This window comes from Xiphophorus maculatus, chromosome 9 (genome assembly GCF_002775205.1).
Source record: "Xiphophorus maculatus strain JP 163 A chromosome 9, X_maculatus-5.0-male, whole genome shotgun sequence".
In the NCBI taxonomy this organism is placed as follows: Eukaryota; Metazoa; Chordata; class Actinopteri; order Cyprinodontiformes; family Poeciliidae; genus Xiphophorus; species Xiphophorus maculatus.
In genome coordinates this window covers 11,727,505-11,744,214 of record NC_036451.1, presented here as the reverse complement: position 1 = coordinate 11,744,214, position 16,710 = coordinate 11,727,505, and the positions used below count along the sequence as shown (strand labels likewise).

The 16,710-nt window shown below is 34.6% G+C and overlaps 2 protein-coding genes across 2 annotated transcripts; one reads left to right on the top strand and one right to left on the bottom strand.

Annotated features, from left to right (window-relative positions):
* Positions 1 to 1,502, bottom strand: LOC102229071 (receptor-transporting protein 3-like). Its single transcript, XM_005800314.3, has 2 exons — positions 1,265 to 1,502; positions 1 to 696 (listed from the first exon to the last, which is right to left on the bottom strand). The coding sequence occupies exons 1-2, from the start codon at positions 1,414 to 1,416 to the stop codon at positions 366 to 368; spliced, it is 483 nt and encodes a 160-aa protein (XP_005800371.1). The 5' UTR covers positions 1,417 to 1,502; the 3' UTR covers positions 1 to 365.
* A 683-nt stretch (positions 1,503 to 2,185) lies between these two features.
* On the top strand, positions 2,186 to 7,718 carry tctex1d2 (Tctex1 domain containing 2). Its single transcript, XM_005800313.3, has 5 exons — positions 2,186 to 2,329; positions 3,038 to 3,171; positions 3,659 to 3,728; positions 5,378 to 5,441; positions 5,534 to 7,718. Exons 1-5 carry the CDS (start codon positions 2,280 to 2,282, stop codon positions 5,579 to 5,581), a joined length of 366 nt encoding a protein of 121 aa, XP_005800370.1. The 5' UTR covers positions 2,186 to 2,279; the 3' UTR covers positions 5,582 to 7,718.
* Positions 7,719 to 16,710: the final 8,992 nt, after the last annotated feature.

The window sequence follows — 16,710 nt, the reverse complement described above, 5'->3', positions numbered from 1 at the left end:
TTTGAAATCAGCATCTTTTTATTTGCATGTTTCACCACATTAACAATAATCCAGACAAATTTACGTATTTGTGTACACAATGCATTACATGTTTTCTGAAATTGTTTCTTTTTTACAACAATATATAGAAATCAAATGTTTAAAATTTTGTTTTAATGTTCATCTAGGCAAAAAAAAAAATTCTTATGTTTATTTATTCTTCAGTTTACCACAGTGACAAGTCACTGACACATGCCTTTACAAAAATGTGTTTAATATATTGTATATAGTAATATTTACATATATTAATATATTAAGAAACATATTTCATTTGAATTTGAGGGAAAGCAAAAGAGAGAGAGAGAAAGAGAGAGATTGTGTTTAGGTTATTGTTTTGTACAAATTCCTAGCTTGCATCCCTCACAATGATCAGGCTCATGGGGACTCTGCACATCAAGGATTCTGGGCCTCCTGTTATGTTCTCCAAGATCTTCTTGGTAGCACTTAATTCTTATTTTCTCCATCAGGGTCTCCATGAGGACTTGAATGTTGTCGGACTCCACACTTGGTTTCACCATCTGTGCATTGGAACATGTCTTGCAGTTTTGGCGCAAAGGCCTCACCTTGACGGTGCCCCGCCCATTCATAAGGCGCATGTGGAAAACCACCATGACCCGGTTTGAAGGCCAACTTCTCCTGCATGAGGTACAGCTGAATCTTTAAGAAAAAAAAAAAAGACACTTCAATAAGAAGTTTACACAGATGAGCATGCATGCTGTTCCTCCAGCCATATACTGTATGTATATATATATATATATATATATATATATAAACAGAGCCATTTGTTCTGATTTCAAAATCAGAAAGATCTGTCACTTTTAACAGGACAACTGTTGCTGCGCTATGTTGATTTACAAGGCATGTGGTTGTGGATTTTTACGGTAAATCTATTTTTATCTTCCTCAGTAACCACTATCTGATTTCACTGGATCAACAGGTTCAATTTCTGAGTGAAAATGCTAGAATGATCTTTAGACAGTGAGATTTTATAGCAGAGTAAATTACTTATGCCAGACAATAAGATGTTTAACTTTCTAAAGACAGTAATTCATCATACAAAAATGAGGTAAGAATTGTCTAAGCACTTGTCTATGGATCTAGTGCAAAATACTTTCAACATGTATGTAATGTGTGAACATTTAGATAGATAAATTTACAAATTTACTACAATTTTTTTGAAATCCAAAATTTAGCAGAAGAAATGAATCAACAGTATAGTTCTAACCTTGCACTTGTTTTCTTGAAGTACTTCTTCCAGCCCATGTTTGGATTATCAGGGTCAATATTTTCATCAAACTCCAAATGCCAAGTGTGTTCTTTTCGGTTAAGTGTTTCAATTTCCATCTGAAAGATGCGGATCCATTCCTGTTGTTCCATCTTTATCTTTTAAAAGTAGATGATTGAAGAAGAGTCAGAGCTGGAACAGCTGATCTGCACAGTTGTCAAACAGCTTGTGAATGTGACTCAGCATTGCCCAGAGGGAGGGATGCTTCACTCAGGAAAACGAAACTTAAAAGTGGGCAAACACTGCGTTAAGTTTCAGTTATTCAGAATAAGACAATTTATGAAATGTAGATACAGAAACGAAACTTAAAGGTTATAAAACTGAGAGAAACACTTCCACCTGCTGGTCAAAGTGATAACTACATGTATTAGAATAACATACAGTTGGAAACCTACATACCACAAAATACTCACAGCTGTAATTTCAGAAAAACAGTGTTTCAAATATTCACTCAGGTTGAATGAATAAGCATGCCGCACTCTCCAGATTTTTATTTCTGACTGTTTTGGAAAACCTTGTGGCCTTTATCTTCCACTTCACAGTTGTGCAACGTTGTGTTGGCATATTATCCAACCTATAAGGTATATGTTTAGTGAAACACATACACAAAATCAAAGAGCATCATTACTTTTGAAGGTAACAACAACTGATAATTGATGGTTTTTTTATTTACAGTTATGTGATTTTAACCAAACTGGAGTAGTGCTTACTGATTCCATAGAAAGGCGGAGGCCAAAAACTTGAGTACGGATTCAATAATAAAAAAAAAGCACCCTAAAGCAAGCCTGCCAGCTTTATTTTCTTTTTCCATTTCTATGACGCTGGTACGTGCTCTTATTTTGAAACCGGAAATGGGCGTCAATCGTCACTATAGCAACGGATTTAATCTTGTAAGTTAGCGTGTGAACACATTCGCCTGTTTTTTTATATTCGTGACACTATATCTCAGTCAAACATGATGGAGGAATCAGATACGTACCACATCCGACCTAACCATCGGTTCAAGTGAGTTTGCTGAAGTAGTTTGATGTTGTGTTTTCTTTCTTTTTGAAATATAAAGCGTTGCTAGCGAGATTTTTGCTAACGACAGCTTTTCGAAGTCGGACCATTGATAAACCAATTGTTGTACAAAGTTTACCTTACTATATAACCTGGTTGTGCTAATTTAAGATAACACTTATTGCATCGCAAGTTACATACGGTAAAGCGATAGTGCTTACAATTTTGTAAATAAATAAACTTCCATTTAGTTTCATTCTTTTCCTTTGTATGTGTATTTACTGGAATATTTATGTACAGTTATTTGAGTAAATTGATATTTACACGCTCTTAAGCAAGCAGCTTATCAGAGCACAAGTAATAGTTAAACAACTGGGTAATTTTGAAGGACGTTTTAAATTAATACTGTTAGCTAATTTGCCTTTTGATCTGAATCAAAGCATTTGACAAGCTTTTGGTCTTTGCTTGCAATTAGTTCTGTGTATGAAAAATAGAGTTTAGTGTTCACTGTGTCACCATGAATGAGAGTTTCACTAAGTTGATGAATTCACAATCATGTCAAACTCAATATACACAATAATATTATATTAATGTTACTTGGGGCAAATAGATTAGTTATATGTTGGATAGTAGGTAAAAATAGATGCTAATATTTGACCTCTGCTGAGACTAAAGTTTCTTTTCTTGTGTTTCTATGAATTGTTAAATTTTCAGGTTTAAGCCAGCCGTCGTAAAGGGATACATCCGTAATATTGTGAGGGAGCGTCTTTCTGATGTGCAGTACGAACCAGAGACTGTCGCAGAGCTGACCCGTTCACTGGCAGAGAGCGTAAAGGACAAAGTGAAGAGTTAGTTCTGCATTTTCCTCCTGGGCTTTACCCTGAGCACGCTGTGAAAAATACAATGTTCAGACCAATTTCCTAACCAGTAGTGTTTGTCTTATCACTGAAACCACAACATGAGTTGATATTTTCTTAAAATGTTTTGAACTTCACCAAGATGTGACATTTCTGCAGTGTCAACACACAACAAGCAAAATAAAATGTAAACCAAATATTCCGCTCATGCTTTCAATTTATTTAACTGAGAGAAGAGAACTGTAGATACAAATAAATAAAATCAGAATGAATATACTAGCTTACTTTTTGTGGCCTACAACTTACATCAACGGCAAAATATCTATCATGAAAAAGAAAAATAGTCATGCAACATTGTAATATTATGTCTGTGCATCTTATAAATGTAATACAAGCTCTGACATACTTTATTTTTGTTTAATTTATGGCTTGTACTTTATAAACCACTAAAATAAACTTTGTTTTGTTTTGTGCACAGCTGCAGAATTTGACAGATACAAGATTGTTGTGCAGGTGCTCATTGGAGAACAACGAGGACAAGGAGTAAAGTAAGTTGTATCCATTACTCATAAACAAAAAACAGACTGAGTTGTTTGTTAAAAACCATGCAGTCAATTTAGAAAGCCCTTAATTCTTAAAAGAAAAACGTTAGGAAGGAATGGAATAAAGCACAACGCTAAACAAACACATGTGTTACTATAAAGTGCCTGTCATCAACTTTGAATCTATATCATAACAGAGCAATGGAGCGAGAATGGTAAAAGTTTATGGTAAAAGACATTTATTGTGTCTTTTCTATGTTTTTGTCCCTTCATTTAAGAAATACAATATTTGTCATCATTGGAAATATTGCCTAATATAGCAAAGTGATGGGAAGACCATCACTTTGCCTTCTGCAAAGAGCAATAAATAGAAGAAAATTATAGAATATACTGTATGTATCTAGCAGGAGACTCTTTAACTGGAGCAAAAGAAAACAGACTACTAGCTAAGAGTCTGACAGATTGTCAAACATTTGCACATATTCTGCACATTTTTCTGATTTTGAGTACTTAACTTAAACTTGGTGCCACCAAAGTGACACAAACAATTTAATACCACTGCAAAGTTTTCAAAATAAAATATATTCTAATTGTATTTTTAAATTAATTGTGTTCCAGGGAAATGTTAAAAAATGTTTGTCATATTATTTCCGTTCCTTTCTCTGGGTGGTTTTTTCACTTTTTATCATATTACAAGTAGGAAATCTAATTGATTTACTTACACATCAATTACACAGGTGACAAAATGGTTATGTGATTTTCTTTTTTTATGCAAAGAAGCATCTGAAAAATATCCCAAGATTTGACAAGCCAACAAAAGCATGGCTAATCATCTAATGTGCCTGCCAGGCAAAAAGATCATTAATGCAGGAAGACGAGCAGAGATCCACAGCTCAGGCTGAATAGTTGTGGACTTCAGAAATCTGTGACAGGGAGACAAGAAGAAATATAAGTAATCAGAAAATCCAATTCACAGTTTGGTATTAGTCATGTATGTGACAAAGTGAACATGTGGAAGAAGGTTCCCTGCAGATGGCAACAAAATAAAATGTTTTAGCCTACATGTAGAACACTATCTATGCAGAAAACTAACAGTGCATATGATCCTGAAAATGCAATTGATGCTGTAAAAGTGGCAGTGTCATGCTGCGGCGGTACTACTCTTCAGTTGGGAGAAGGATAAGGAAAGAGGCTGAGTTAATTACAGGCCTGTTCTGAAAAAAATCCGAGCTAAAAGCTGTAATTGGAACAAAATGAGATTCTACAAAGTAAAGACTCAAGGTGGCTGAAAATAAATGCATGCCACACTTTTCAGAATGTTATTTGTTTAAAAACGGTTAAAATCACAAATCACTTTTCTTCCACTTCTCAATGATGCCTTTTACAAAAGATTTCAATAAAACTGATGTTACGGCTGTCATTTAAAAGTTCCAGGGTATCTATGTAAGTAAACGGTACATAAGAAGGGAAGGGAAGTCTTTAAGTGACAGTCAGCATCTAGCATCTCATCAGAATTTGTAACAAGAAGCTCAAGCTTTTCAAAAATTATCCATCTCATACTATTAGGACAGAATGACGGTTTTAATAAATATGTTAAAACATTAAAGTTACCTTCTGCAGCTTTGAATGTACTTTCCTGACACATTTTTTTTCAGGATGTCTGCTAGGTGTTTGTGGGACGCAGACACGGACAACTATGCAGAAGATGTTTTCATGAATGTAAGCACTCCGTCAGATTTAATCAACACAATAAAGGTTTCTTTGAGAATGTTTCTTTTTTGTTTTTTAAACCATGTGTTTCTATCCCATAGGACAGCTTGTTCTGTGTGGTGACAGTTTTTGGAAGCTATTATTACTGAAGACTTGAAGCATGGATGACAGCAAATCCTTTTATATATAGAGTTATGAAATGAACATTTCTGAGACGGCACACTGCCAGCTCTTCAGCTTCTGGAGAGTGGAAATATGTCATTTCTGTCTTTTTCAGAAGTATGATTCTCACACATCCTGTACAGGACCTTTGCTGATGTAGTGATAATATAATGAATGCTCTCAATGTAATTTTCTGACTTGACAAGATAGAGATTGATGACAGAAGCTGTTTGAACAGCTAATTCTGGATTGCACCTAATGATGTGCCAGCCTGGACTCCCAGGTGCTGACTAGATGGTGTCAGTTCAGCTGGGCAAAGGAACTTTCCCAAATTCATTTTATTTTAAAGGATAATTCAATAAAAATAAATTATTTTAACCAACACATGTTATTGTTTATGTTTTGGAGCTGCTGCATCAGAAAATGTCAGAATCATGACAGAAATGATAATCAACTTTTATAATTATAGAACAAGACAACACAAATCTGGATATTTGGACATATCTGGGTAGCATCACAATTATTACCACTTTATTCTGTATTCTACAAATTTTAGTACTTCCTTCACAGTTATGCGTTAGCTTAGTTTTCTGGGAATATTCAAATGTCCTTTTGGACTCTATGCCTAAGCAATTTAAATGTTTAGAGCTACACAGACATCTTCTATAACGGGTTAAAGAAACTGTTCATATTTGGAAAATAATACTGTCATCAAATTTAAGCTGAAAAAAATAGCCAAGTAAAGACATTAATGATGAAAAATGAAACTATATCCTTACATGCTGCTGACCAAACAGAGTAGGCTAAACACATGGGACTTTTCATTTTTTTTATGACTGAAAAGAGGTTTTTGTTCCTACAAAATGACTCACATCTTCTACCTACAATGTCTGAGTTGTCTCACATCTCCCTCTAAATGAATCCAATAAAATTCAACATCTACTTTTTTTAACCGTTTCATTTCCTAAACTTCCACATAAACTTCATATTTTACAGATAGTTGCTGTCAAATTGAGTGCCTGGAGTTCAACTGAAGGTTTGCTTAATGTGGAAATTACAAAATACTCTTCTATTGTAATCATTTGTTACAATGAAAATACGCATTTTGTTGTCTTCTCGTCTCGTTCCCAGCGAAGCTTTAAATCAATTGTCTTCTTAGTTAATGTTTTAAAAATCCAACTCACTGATTAATTTGTCTTCCTGTCTTCTTTATCTCTGCACAATCTGTTATCTCTTGGCTTTGATCTGGATGCTGTGTTTGTCACTGATACCTTATCTGCTGATGTAAGCACAAAGTCTGGCGACAGAACAATATCCTAATCATTCTTTGGTCATGACCATACCTTTGGCTAAGACTGCTCCATAATGAAGGATGTCTGCTGCAGCAAAAACATCACTATAACTCAGTGGTTTGTGGGTAGGTAGGATTCCCCGAGCTTGTAGAAATGTTCTTCTCTACTTATATTACTTCTATTTTTTAGCAGACTACATAATGTAAACAGCCCTGGTCTAGGAGAATTCCCAGTAATCTGCTATCAGTCATTTAATATGTGTACATTAAATGCATAATCACCCATTTAAATGTGAGCAAACCACATCAGCACACAGGGATGTTTTTTGGTCAGGCTAAGGTAGGAGCAGATCAAATCAACAGTTTCAAAATTAGAAACACTGGCAAATAGTTTTGTGCATATATCCCCGGGTTATGTTTATTCAGCAGAGTTTGTTGTTTACTGCTGTGCTTCTGGCCACTGTCGTAATGCATGTACGGTTTAGTTGGTGTTATTGAACCTTGGGGCCTTTGATTTTATTCCAGGATAAATTGCTGTTCAGTGATTCTCCATTTCATAGTTTCTAAACATTCTTCACTGTTATTTTTTCAATACCTTATGTGTCTTCTGTTGTAATATTCCTATTACAGTATTTACATCTTACTTTCTGTCTGTTCAAACAATGTTTTTCATTTTAAGTTTTTACATGTGCAGCAGCTCTTTAAAATGGTCTTTTGTTGATCTTTGAAGGCAGACAGTGTCCCTATTTAAATTTTCAGCCTCACTTGTTCAGTTTTCCTCTAACTGTCTAACTGTCCTCAATCATATCATTTAAAGCTCTAACTGAGACCTGCAGACTCTGAGGTTATGGACAATATTTTTGCTGCATTATATGGACTGACCTATAGGTGGACTATGTCTTATGTGGTCTCTTGAGAAAATTACGTCCTAAACATTTCTGCTTGTGAGTAATCCGTCTTATAGTAGAAAAACAGATTTCAAATAGTTTTAAAATGACCTTAAAAACTTTTTTAAGTAGAGGGGGAGCTATTTTGGTTTTGTCAGTAATTGCAGCTGGTGCTGTCATTATTTTATCACACACCTGAAGGCTCCAGAGCAGTAATTGGCCAAATGTTTAGTTTTCATATTGGTTCTCCTATGTTACTACTTGTCCTAGTTTACTCAGTGAAGTGCAGTTATTTTCAGAACCAACGTTTTTTGTATTTCCTAAAACATTTTGAGAGCTTTAAGAACACTCTGCATCTGCATCTTGGATTATTTTCTATTAATATGTCCAGTGCTGTTCATAAGGACTACATTTAGCTTTTGGTTATGACATCATTCTATATTTGTTTATAATTTACCCTGAGGATCTGACATTATTACGCCATGCTTTACTTCATGTGCTTTGCATATAAATAGATGATATAATTAATCATTAAAACGTTATTATTTCAGTAGTAAAATCTGAAAATGAAGTTAATACTATTTTAATTAATTATTTCATAACAGCTGCTTACAGCTCATAAATATGCAAAAATTGGTCAGATCAATAAAATAAGAATAATAAAAAGTTATTGTTACTGCTCATGCATCTTTCTCCACATCACTTTTTCCTTCCACTTACGGTAATTGCTCTTGCATACATTAGTCTGAACAGCCATCATCTTTTACCATCAACTTATTGAGGCTTACCTTCATGGCTGGACTAATTTCAAGTCAGAATATAAACTTTGTGACATATTCATGTACTAAAAATTGGTCAATCCAGCTGAATTTTATGTTCTCCTTTGCTGAAAGCCATAATTATAACAAACAGAAATAACTGCTAGGAATATATCAACCTATCAAAGTGGTACACATTTTAAATGAAATTAATGATTAAATTAAATCTGATACTCCAAATTATTGAGATGTACAATTTTAAAGTGAAATATATAATTTTATGATCATTTAAAAATGTACTCATTTCAGCTGCTTGACTCTGAGCTAGGACAACATTTTCCTGCAGGCCAATAAAAGCAAAGTCTCCCATGGTTTCTTCTCCCTGAATCCATACAAAAGCCTGTTCAGTTGCTATGACGGCAGTTACTATGGAAATTAAGTAATGAAAAAAATCTTAGTTTACCTTTTAGGAAGTAATATTTCTATTAAATAATGTGAGAAAGCTGATGATAAGCATACTGTCATGTAGTCAATTTAATTTGTTGCTGGCTCTATACTCATCTGTAAAACATGCCAAGTCAAATCCTCTCTCTCTTTCTCTCTCTCTCTCTCTCTCTCTCTCTCTCTCTCTCTCTCTCTCTCTCTCTCTCTCTCTCTCTCTCTCTCTCTCTCTCTCTCTCTATATATATATATATATATATATATATACAGTATATGTATATATATATATTTATTTATGGATACAAATGTGGGTGAGGATTAGGATTGATTATTTTGTGTGTGTGTGTATATACATGTATATATATAAGAACACACTGTTCTTATGGATATATATACACACACAAAATAAACAATCCTAATCCTCATCCACATTTATATCCAGAAATCAAGCCTGTCCTTGAACTTGAACTTCAGTAACCTATCTGTGGATCACAGTCCAGCAGTTTGTCAACTTTCTTTCCCTAATTTGTTCAGGAAACAGACTTGTCTTAAATCAGATGTAGAGTACCTTTCAGACATTTCTGTTTTTGTGTTTATGCATAAACCTCTCTGCCTGACTTCAGAAAAGTGCCCCTGCGGAAAATCTAGCAGCATTTGAGAATGAAGTGTAACAAGACAGGAAAAGTGAGCAAGTGAAGTGATGAAACCCCCAGAGTCAATTAGGCAAATTACCTATATGCTCATTACATATACACATTGCCTGAGGAGGATCTTGCAGGTTTATTTCTGGATTCAGAAACTTGACTGAAAGGTGATTTTACTTCTATAGGTTTTGTTGGACATTTATAGAAACCATAAATAAAATATTGATAATATTCCTTTTCAGAAAATTGTTTTGATGTTGTAATACTGTGATGATTGCTTGATAACATTGGGACTAATTTCCTTATGACACCCTGGGATGACAATTATGACATGGGCATACATTTCTTTGGTGCAGTCATGGAGACAAGCAAAATAAATTAACCTGAAATAATTTCTTCCAGATCTAAAAGGCCTCAACAACCATCAAAACAGCTCAGTGAACTGAGGTGTAATAAATCCAGGGTCGTTGCAGGAGACCCAAATGAAGAAAATTATATGAGGTGTGATGACTAACAAGTAGAAATGAACGTCTAATCTGTTAAATACTTTTTTATACGGAAACATAAATGTAGATGATGCATAGTACAGATATAAATATTTCAAAGCTTTTATTGGTTGAATCCAAATATAAATGCAAAAAACTGCAATTGAAAATTGAATTTGTAATTATTCTCTTTTCTTTGAAAAAGAAAAGAACAAAACATTCCCCATTAAAACTGTCTAAATATAGAGAATTAAATATATATAGTTGAAAAATGTAATTAATGAGCAAATAATTAAAAAAACAACATTTTTATTGTCTTTAAATTGTAAAAAAAAAAAAAAAAACAAGCATAGAGATGATAAATAAAAAAAAATAGTCCTGTAATCCTATAGGGTTATGTTGATGTAAGCCCAATGAATTCTGTCATTTGTCAATAAAAAGGAAAAAAAAATCTCTTATATGTATTTTTAATTCCTAAGTTCTTTTAGAACTTCGTTGTTGAGTCTCAAAAACAGCTCTTTACATCTTAAGCAGGGCTTTAGATGTGTTTCCTTGTGAATACATGATTACAGATGCTGACATTTGGGTCCTGCTCCACTTGGGTCTGTTATCATGGCAACAGCTGCCTCTGTCATATCCTGCTCAATCTTTCCTTTTTAAGTTTTTTGGAAGCAATATTACCGTATGCCTGCGTCTATAGATACACCTAAAAATTGGAATAATCTGATATGCAGATATAAATAGAAACATGATTTTCTCTGTGTAAAGCTTTGATATTATATCCTCTTTTTCCCAAACGTTTAGACCAAAAGTAGTATTCAATTTACACTAGAGCTTTATAGTTAAAAACAAAATTGGGCACTCTTTCAAATTTGTAAAGCTGTATTTTTGCACGATTCTTGTGTTCATGCAACAGATGAGGAAAGTAATCAGCCCATTTCTGTGAGCTTTTTGTCCTGTGTGTTACATGTGTTGTTTTGGGCCTATTTAGTTTAAATTCATATAGAACTCCAAAAGTTGATGGATCCACATGACCTGCTACATGCCACTCATACAATCAGTAGCTGTCACAAACAGAGTTCCATGCTATCCATGCTATTATTTATTACTACTTGAATAACATAGAAGACATGGATGTCCTGATTTTTGAGAAGTTATAGATATTTTCTGCTGCTGAAAGTCAAAAGGTGAGCCATCTTTAGTAACATTGGACTGCAAATAGTTGGAGAATGAAAATGTTCAGGTGCAAGTTAAAAATCAAGAGGAAATCATAGTTATGCTTTTCTTTAACCTTTTTTTATGAGCTTTACTCAGAGCAGTTTCAAGGCATTGCAATTCTTATCTAACAAGAATGTTTACATTTATTTTGTAGAAATTAAACTAATACTATTAGGCACAATACCAATATGAAAACAGAAAGATTTTAAATGCAAGCGCCTGTCACTTGCAATATGAGATGCTATCAAACTTAAAAAAAAAAAAAACTGAGTTAGTTTGCCTTTTTTTCTCCTTTTTGCTATTTGAAGTTTACAAGCAAACTACAAATGTCCCTAGTTATCATAGCATTTATCATATCATATGCTAGTAGTTCCCATAAAATTTTGTAGTGATTAAGCTGATCCATTTATGAAAAAACAAAAGGACCACAAAAAAGCAATTTTTGGATTTCATAAAAATATCTATAGGACTCACTCATTCTCATGTGATGCAATGAATCCAGCTGCCACTATAAATTGATCTCTAATTATATTTATAAATTAACTATAATTGTTGAACTGTATGATTCACAATCCCTAAAGTGGTACCATAATTGCCAAGCTGGCCATTAATAGATAGCTGTCAGTGTAATTAGAGAAAATGGCCGGTTGCAGTGTGTGTGTTCTTGAAGTGTGTTGTTCCCTTTGTTCTATAGGATTTCATAGCATGGTAATTGGCCCTTTAAAAGTGATTTCTGTGCTTTCGTTATCAGATATTGAACACTGTGGGTCTGTCGCTGCTCTTTGTTCATCAGCAATCACCGTATGTGACAACAAGTCTCGCTGGATCCTCTGAGAAAGTCAATTAATTGATGTTTAGTGTCGCATTTTGTGTGCTATCGGTACTTGTGAAACATGGTCACTCTTCACATCATCACAAATTGTCGGCTTCAGATTTGAGATCCTCGAGTAATTGTTTGAACGCTTGTGATGCTTGTCTAAAGCATAATGGTTTCTAGTGGTGCTGAATTAGAAATTATCATCTAAAATCACTCATAACTTAAGTTCAGACTTTGACAGTTATTTCCATTGTCTAATAAAGGATGAGTTAGTGTTAGAGGCATTACTGCCTTTCACTTCAAAACCAAACCAGTTTGCTAATAAGCTGTATAAAACAATTGTGGCATTTATGTATAATTTTGAAGCTTCTATGGTCAGAGTATTTCTTATGTCTAAAATTACAGAAATTGAATTTAATTTCTTAATTTTTTCAACATGACTTTTAGAATCCTGACCTCAAGTCAGGATTAAAAATCAAGGACCTCCCTGTTGCAAGGCGAGCAGCTGCTGCTCTGTGCAGCCACTAACACCAGATTATTTCTATTTTGAATCCTAGGATTAACATAGGGTGTGTTGTCTTTATAGCAGGACTGTAGCTAAGTCCCATTTTGTAAGTCATTTCAATAAACTTTGTTACTTTCATGAAGCACACCCTTAATATGTCCAGAACTTTCTAAACATATTTATGCTTACATTAAAAACAATAATAGTCATCTTCTAGAATCAACACTCACTCAAACAGATCAATAGTTATATTGTGTGTGATTTTTTTTGTGTGTACGTTACCATATCATCGAGTCACTTTTTACTCTATTGCACACATTATTCTACCCAACACGACAGTGGCACTTAATTTTTGAGAATGTGTAAAAGATTGCATGTGAAAGCATCCAGGAGGACACCACCACCCTGCTAATCTAGAAAATTTAACATATCACTCTGCCAGTAATGTTTTGACATCTTGGTTGTGATTATGGTTCAGTACGTTGTATCTGATGGCCGATTAATGACATTCATCCTGCGTGAGTGGGTTACAGTGGTTGCAGGCTTTCAGAGTGGACATTTCCACTCTAATCACATGATGTCGTGAAAAGATGTGCAAAACAACCCAAGCGTGAATTCATAATTTTTCTTCTTATCCAGCATCACTGGACGATGGAGAATGTAAGAGCCAATGATAAATGAAGGGAAAGTTTGCCATGCACAGATTGCCAGTTCATCGCAGAGCTGGCTCAGGCAGAAAAACAACCATACACACTCTTCCTGACAACTGCAATCAGTTGTGAATCACCAATTAAACTAACATGCAAGCCTTTGAATCATCTCAGCAAACCGAGGAGCCTTAAAAAATGTGCAGACAGTAGTAATGAACAGTTCAAATAATTTTCCATTTTTCATACGCTATTTTACATTTTTGTAAGTTAAAACTAATTTTTTGTGTGCTTTAATGGTATTTTAATTATTCTTTGGGTGCAGTATTTACATTATAATTACAATAGTGATAATGCAGAGCCAGAGATTGTGTGACTTAAAGATGTTTATTTAAGAAGTCTCATAAAACTGTTTTTGCTGCATACAGTTGATCATTTTGTGATAAGGCTGTTATTAATATGCATGTTAATTTTACAAATAAATCCAAATGTCAAACACCAGCTTCACCAAAAAGGCATCATATACCCTTTCGTTCTACCTTAGAAGGAAACAATGAGCACAAAAATGAAAATGATTTTTTTTTTTTAGCAGGTCTTGAACTCCCTGAATACCAGCCTGCTAAAAGTGCAATACTTAAATGTTCTACTCTGACACATTTTTCATACATCATAATGTTTGGGTTAAATATGTGATTTATTCTGAATTAAGAATTAATTGTAAAGTTACTTTTTCCATGTACTTATTTTTCTTTGTCCAGAGAAAAAGAAATTGGTGATCACAAACATTTAAGTGTGACAAATATAAACAAAGAAATGGTTAAGGAGGCCAATGACTGTTCAATGTAAAAATCAATTAATAATCCCCTCCTCCAAAACAATCAATTAATTCATTCACATAGCCAGGGGTGCTTATAGGTATGGAGGGTGTATGTATAAGAAAGCGGTGTGTGTAAGGAGGTAAATGGGTTACTGTTTTTTTTTTTTTGTCAGTTTCCAGAGCCTAAACCTGAATTCCTCCTTTTTGAAGAAATTATTTATTTTCTAGTTCTCAAGGACATAATTTACTTGCAAAATAAGTTATTTTTCAGCTCAGAATGTTTGGTTTCTTCATGTAGATTAAATTCACGTGAGCACAGAAATTGAGCAGTTGCTCGCTGGAACACGAGAAGCGCAGACAATAGTCCTGTCAAGTGAAGTCAAAGGTGAATAGATGGTCTTTTCATCTTAAAGATGGATGCATTCAGCTCCCTATTCAGTACCATTTCACACCTGGTTTTCATATTCAAACCATAAGATTTTGTTGGAGAGAGAACTTAAAGTCTCATTAATCTAAAAGGTGTAATTTGAGGGTTTTAAGCAATCACAAAAGGTGAAAGTTTTAGTCAAGCGTCACTGTAATTAATCTAATTATCTGACCCTGAGCATGGAGACACCATGGTTGGGTTTCGAGATGAATTTTCATACCCTGAAAATTTCCTGCTGCATGTTTCAGCATTTCTTTAAGAGGCTGGCAGCTGTAATACCCTGAATTTATGAGGAAGAAAAATAAGTGTGTTTGCAAAAGGATTAGTGTTGTTCATTTGAGGAGTGTGCAGGTCCCAGAATCTCCAGTACAAATAATCAGAAATGAATGTTTTCATTGCCTCATAAATGTTTTCTTTTCACATTACTACTGTGAAATCACAACCCAAACTCTATTGTATTTATTTTATAATTTACAACACATAGTAGTGACTAATTTGGAAGTGGAAGGAACATGATACACAGCGTTCATGATTTTTTTTAAACAATGTAAAATCTGTTCAATGCCTTTGATACTCTGTGATACCCATGGTAAACAGATGTACCTGTAAATCCTGGAGAAACACCTGCTGGAGGCTGTAAAATGCTGTAATCACAGCAGGTCTACAAAGTATTGAGTCAGGTGTCTTTGCACATATGCACCACACATTTCATCTTGCAAATAAAATGATTGAAATCCATTTATGAGTTTCCTTTCACTTCTAAATTCTGCACTGCTTTGTGTTGGTCATCATTTAAAAACCTAAAATCAATCAAATTCCAAAAAACTGAAGTTTGAAGTAGCAATCTAGCAAAATGTAAAAAAGGAAATAACTTAGGCAAGGTATTTTAGTTTTACCTTCACTTTTCTATAGTACTGAAGCTTCTTTTTTTTTTCCATGAACTTTTGACACCAGCACTCCACAACAGGAAATTATCTTCAGGTGTTTTGTCACTGCTGGAAATGCTGCAAGATGGCACTTGATGCAGGCTCGCCTGCTGAAATTGCAGTGTTTTTCTCAGCACCTTATCTAAGTGCTTTGAGCTGGACCCTTTGCTGGACACATCTACAAAATGAACAAAGTAGAACACAGCATGCAGTACAGAAAGGAGAGAGAACATGAATTGCAGCTGTTCCAAACGCTTTTCTCTGATATGTAAGATTAAAGAGATTTTTACTTTGCAAAATCCCATTTTCCTAGGAAAATTAGATTAATCTCTAATCTGTATTATGCGCACCGCTTAAATTTTTATAGCTTCTTATTGTGGATACTGGTTTTGAGAAACAGTGTCATGAATTACATGGGGAGGAGGCTTCCATTCATCACGTGTTTAACACATAGTCGCGGTGCAGCAGTCTCCAGATGATTTGACAAGATTGAAGACTTCACACACTGCATTTAGGCAGAGGTCAAATGAACCTACAATGGTTCAGCTTTTTAATCATTTATTTATTTTAAAACTTTTATTTCAAAACCATATTTTTACTTAGAATGGTCTAACAGGGTTAGTAGCAAGCAGTCTTCAGTGCAGTGGCAGTTTTGGTATGTGTGTATGTGTCAGAGCTGTGTGTGTGTGTATAACTTATCTTAAATGTCTCTTTTCGCTCCTCTCGCCCTCTCGCTGCTGGCGTCGCTGAAGCAAAATCCTCCCCCGTCTCTCTCCTCCACACTGACCATGCTTATTAATGTCTTGATGAGCTGTTGTTTTCTTTTAATCCTTAATTAATCACAAAAAGACATTTATGAATAAAAATATTGTTGTGAGAACAGCTAATCCACTCTGAGTCTGAAGTTTTCCTTGAGTTAGTCACCAGGCCCTCCTGACCGCCTCACCATCATGACCCAGCAAAGATAAGCGGCTTCAGACAGGCGCATGGAATAAATTCTCCAGCTTTTCTATGAAAAACCACCTCAGTAATTATATTATTACACAAAATTCTTGTTGAGGATTGAATTTGCAATGAAGCCTTGGCTGTGCTGCATTGCACTTATATGGAGTATAGCTGAGACCCTCAATTGATGCCCTTATTTCAAGGAGGAAGCAGCAGAAATTGTATTTCCTAGAATTTGTGGAGACTCCTACTAAGTGTTTTTGTTGACTGTCTGTGGCCTGAGGAATGATTGCAGGTCAAGGCAGCTG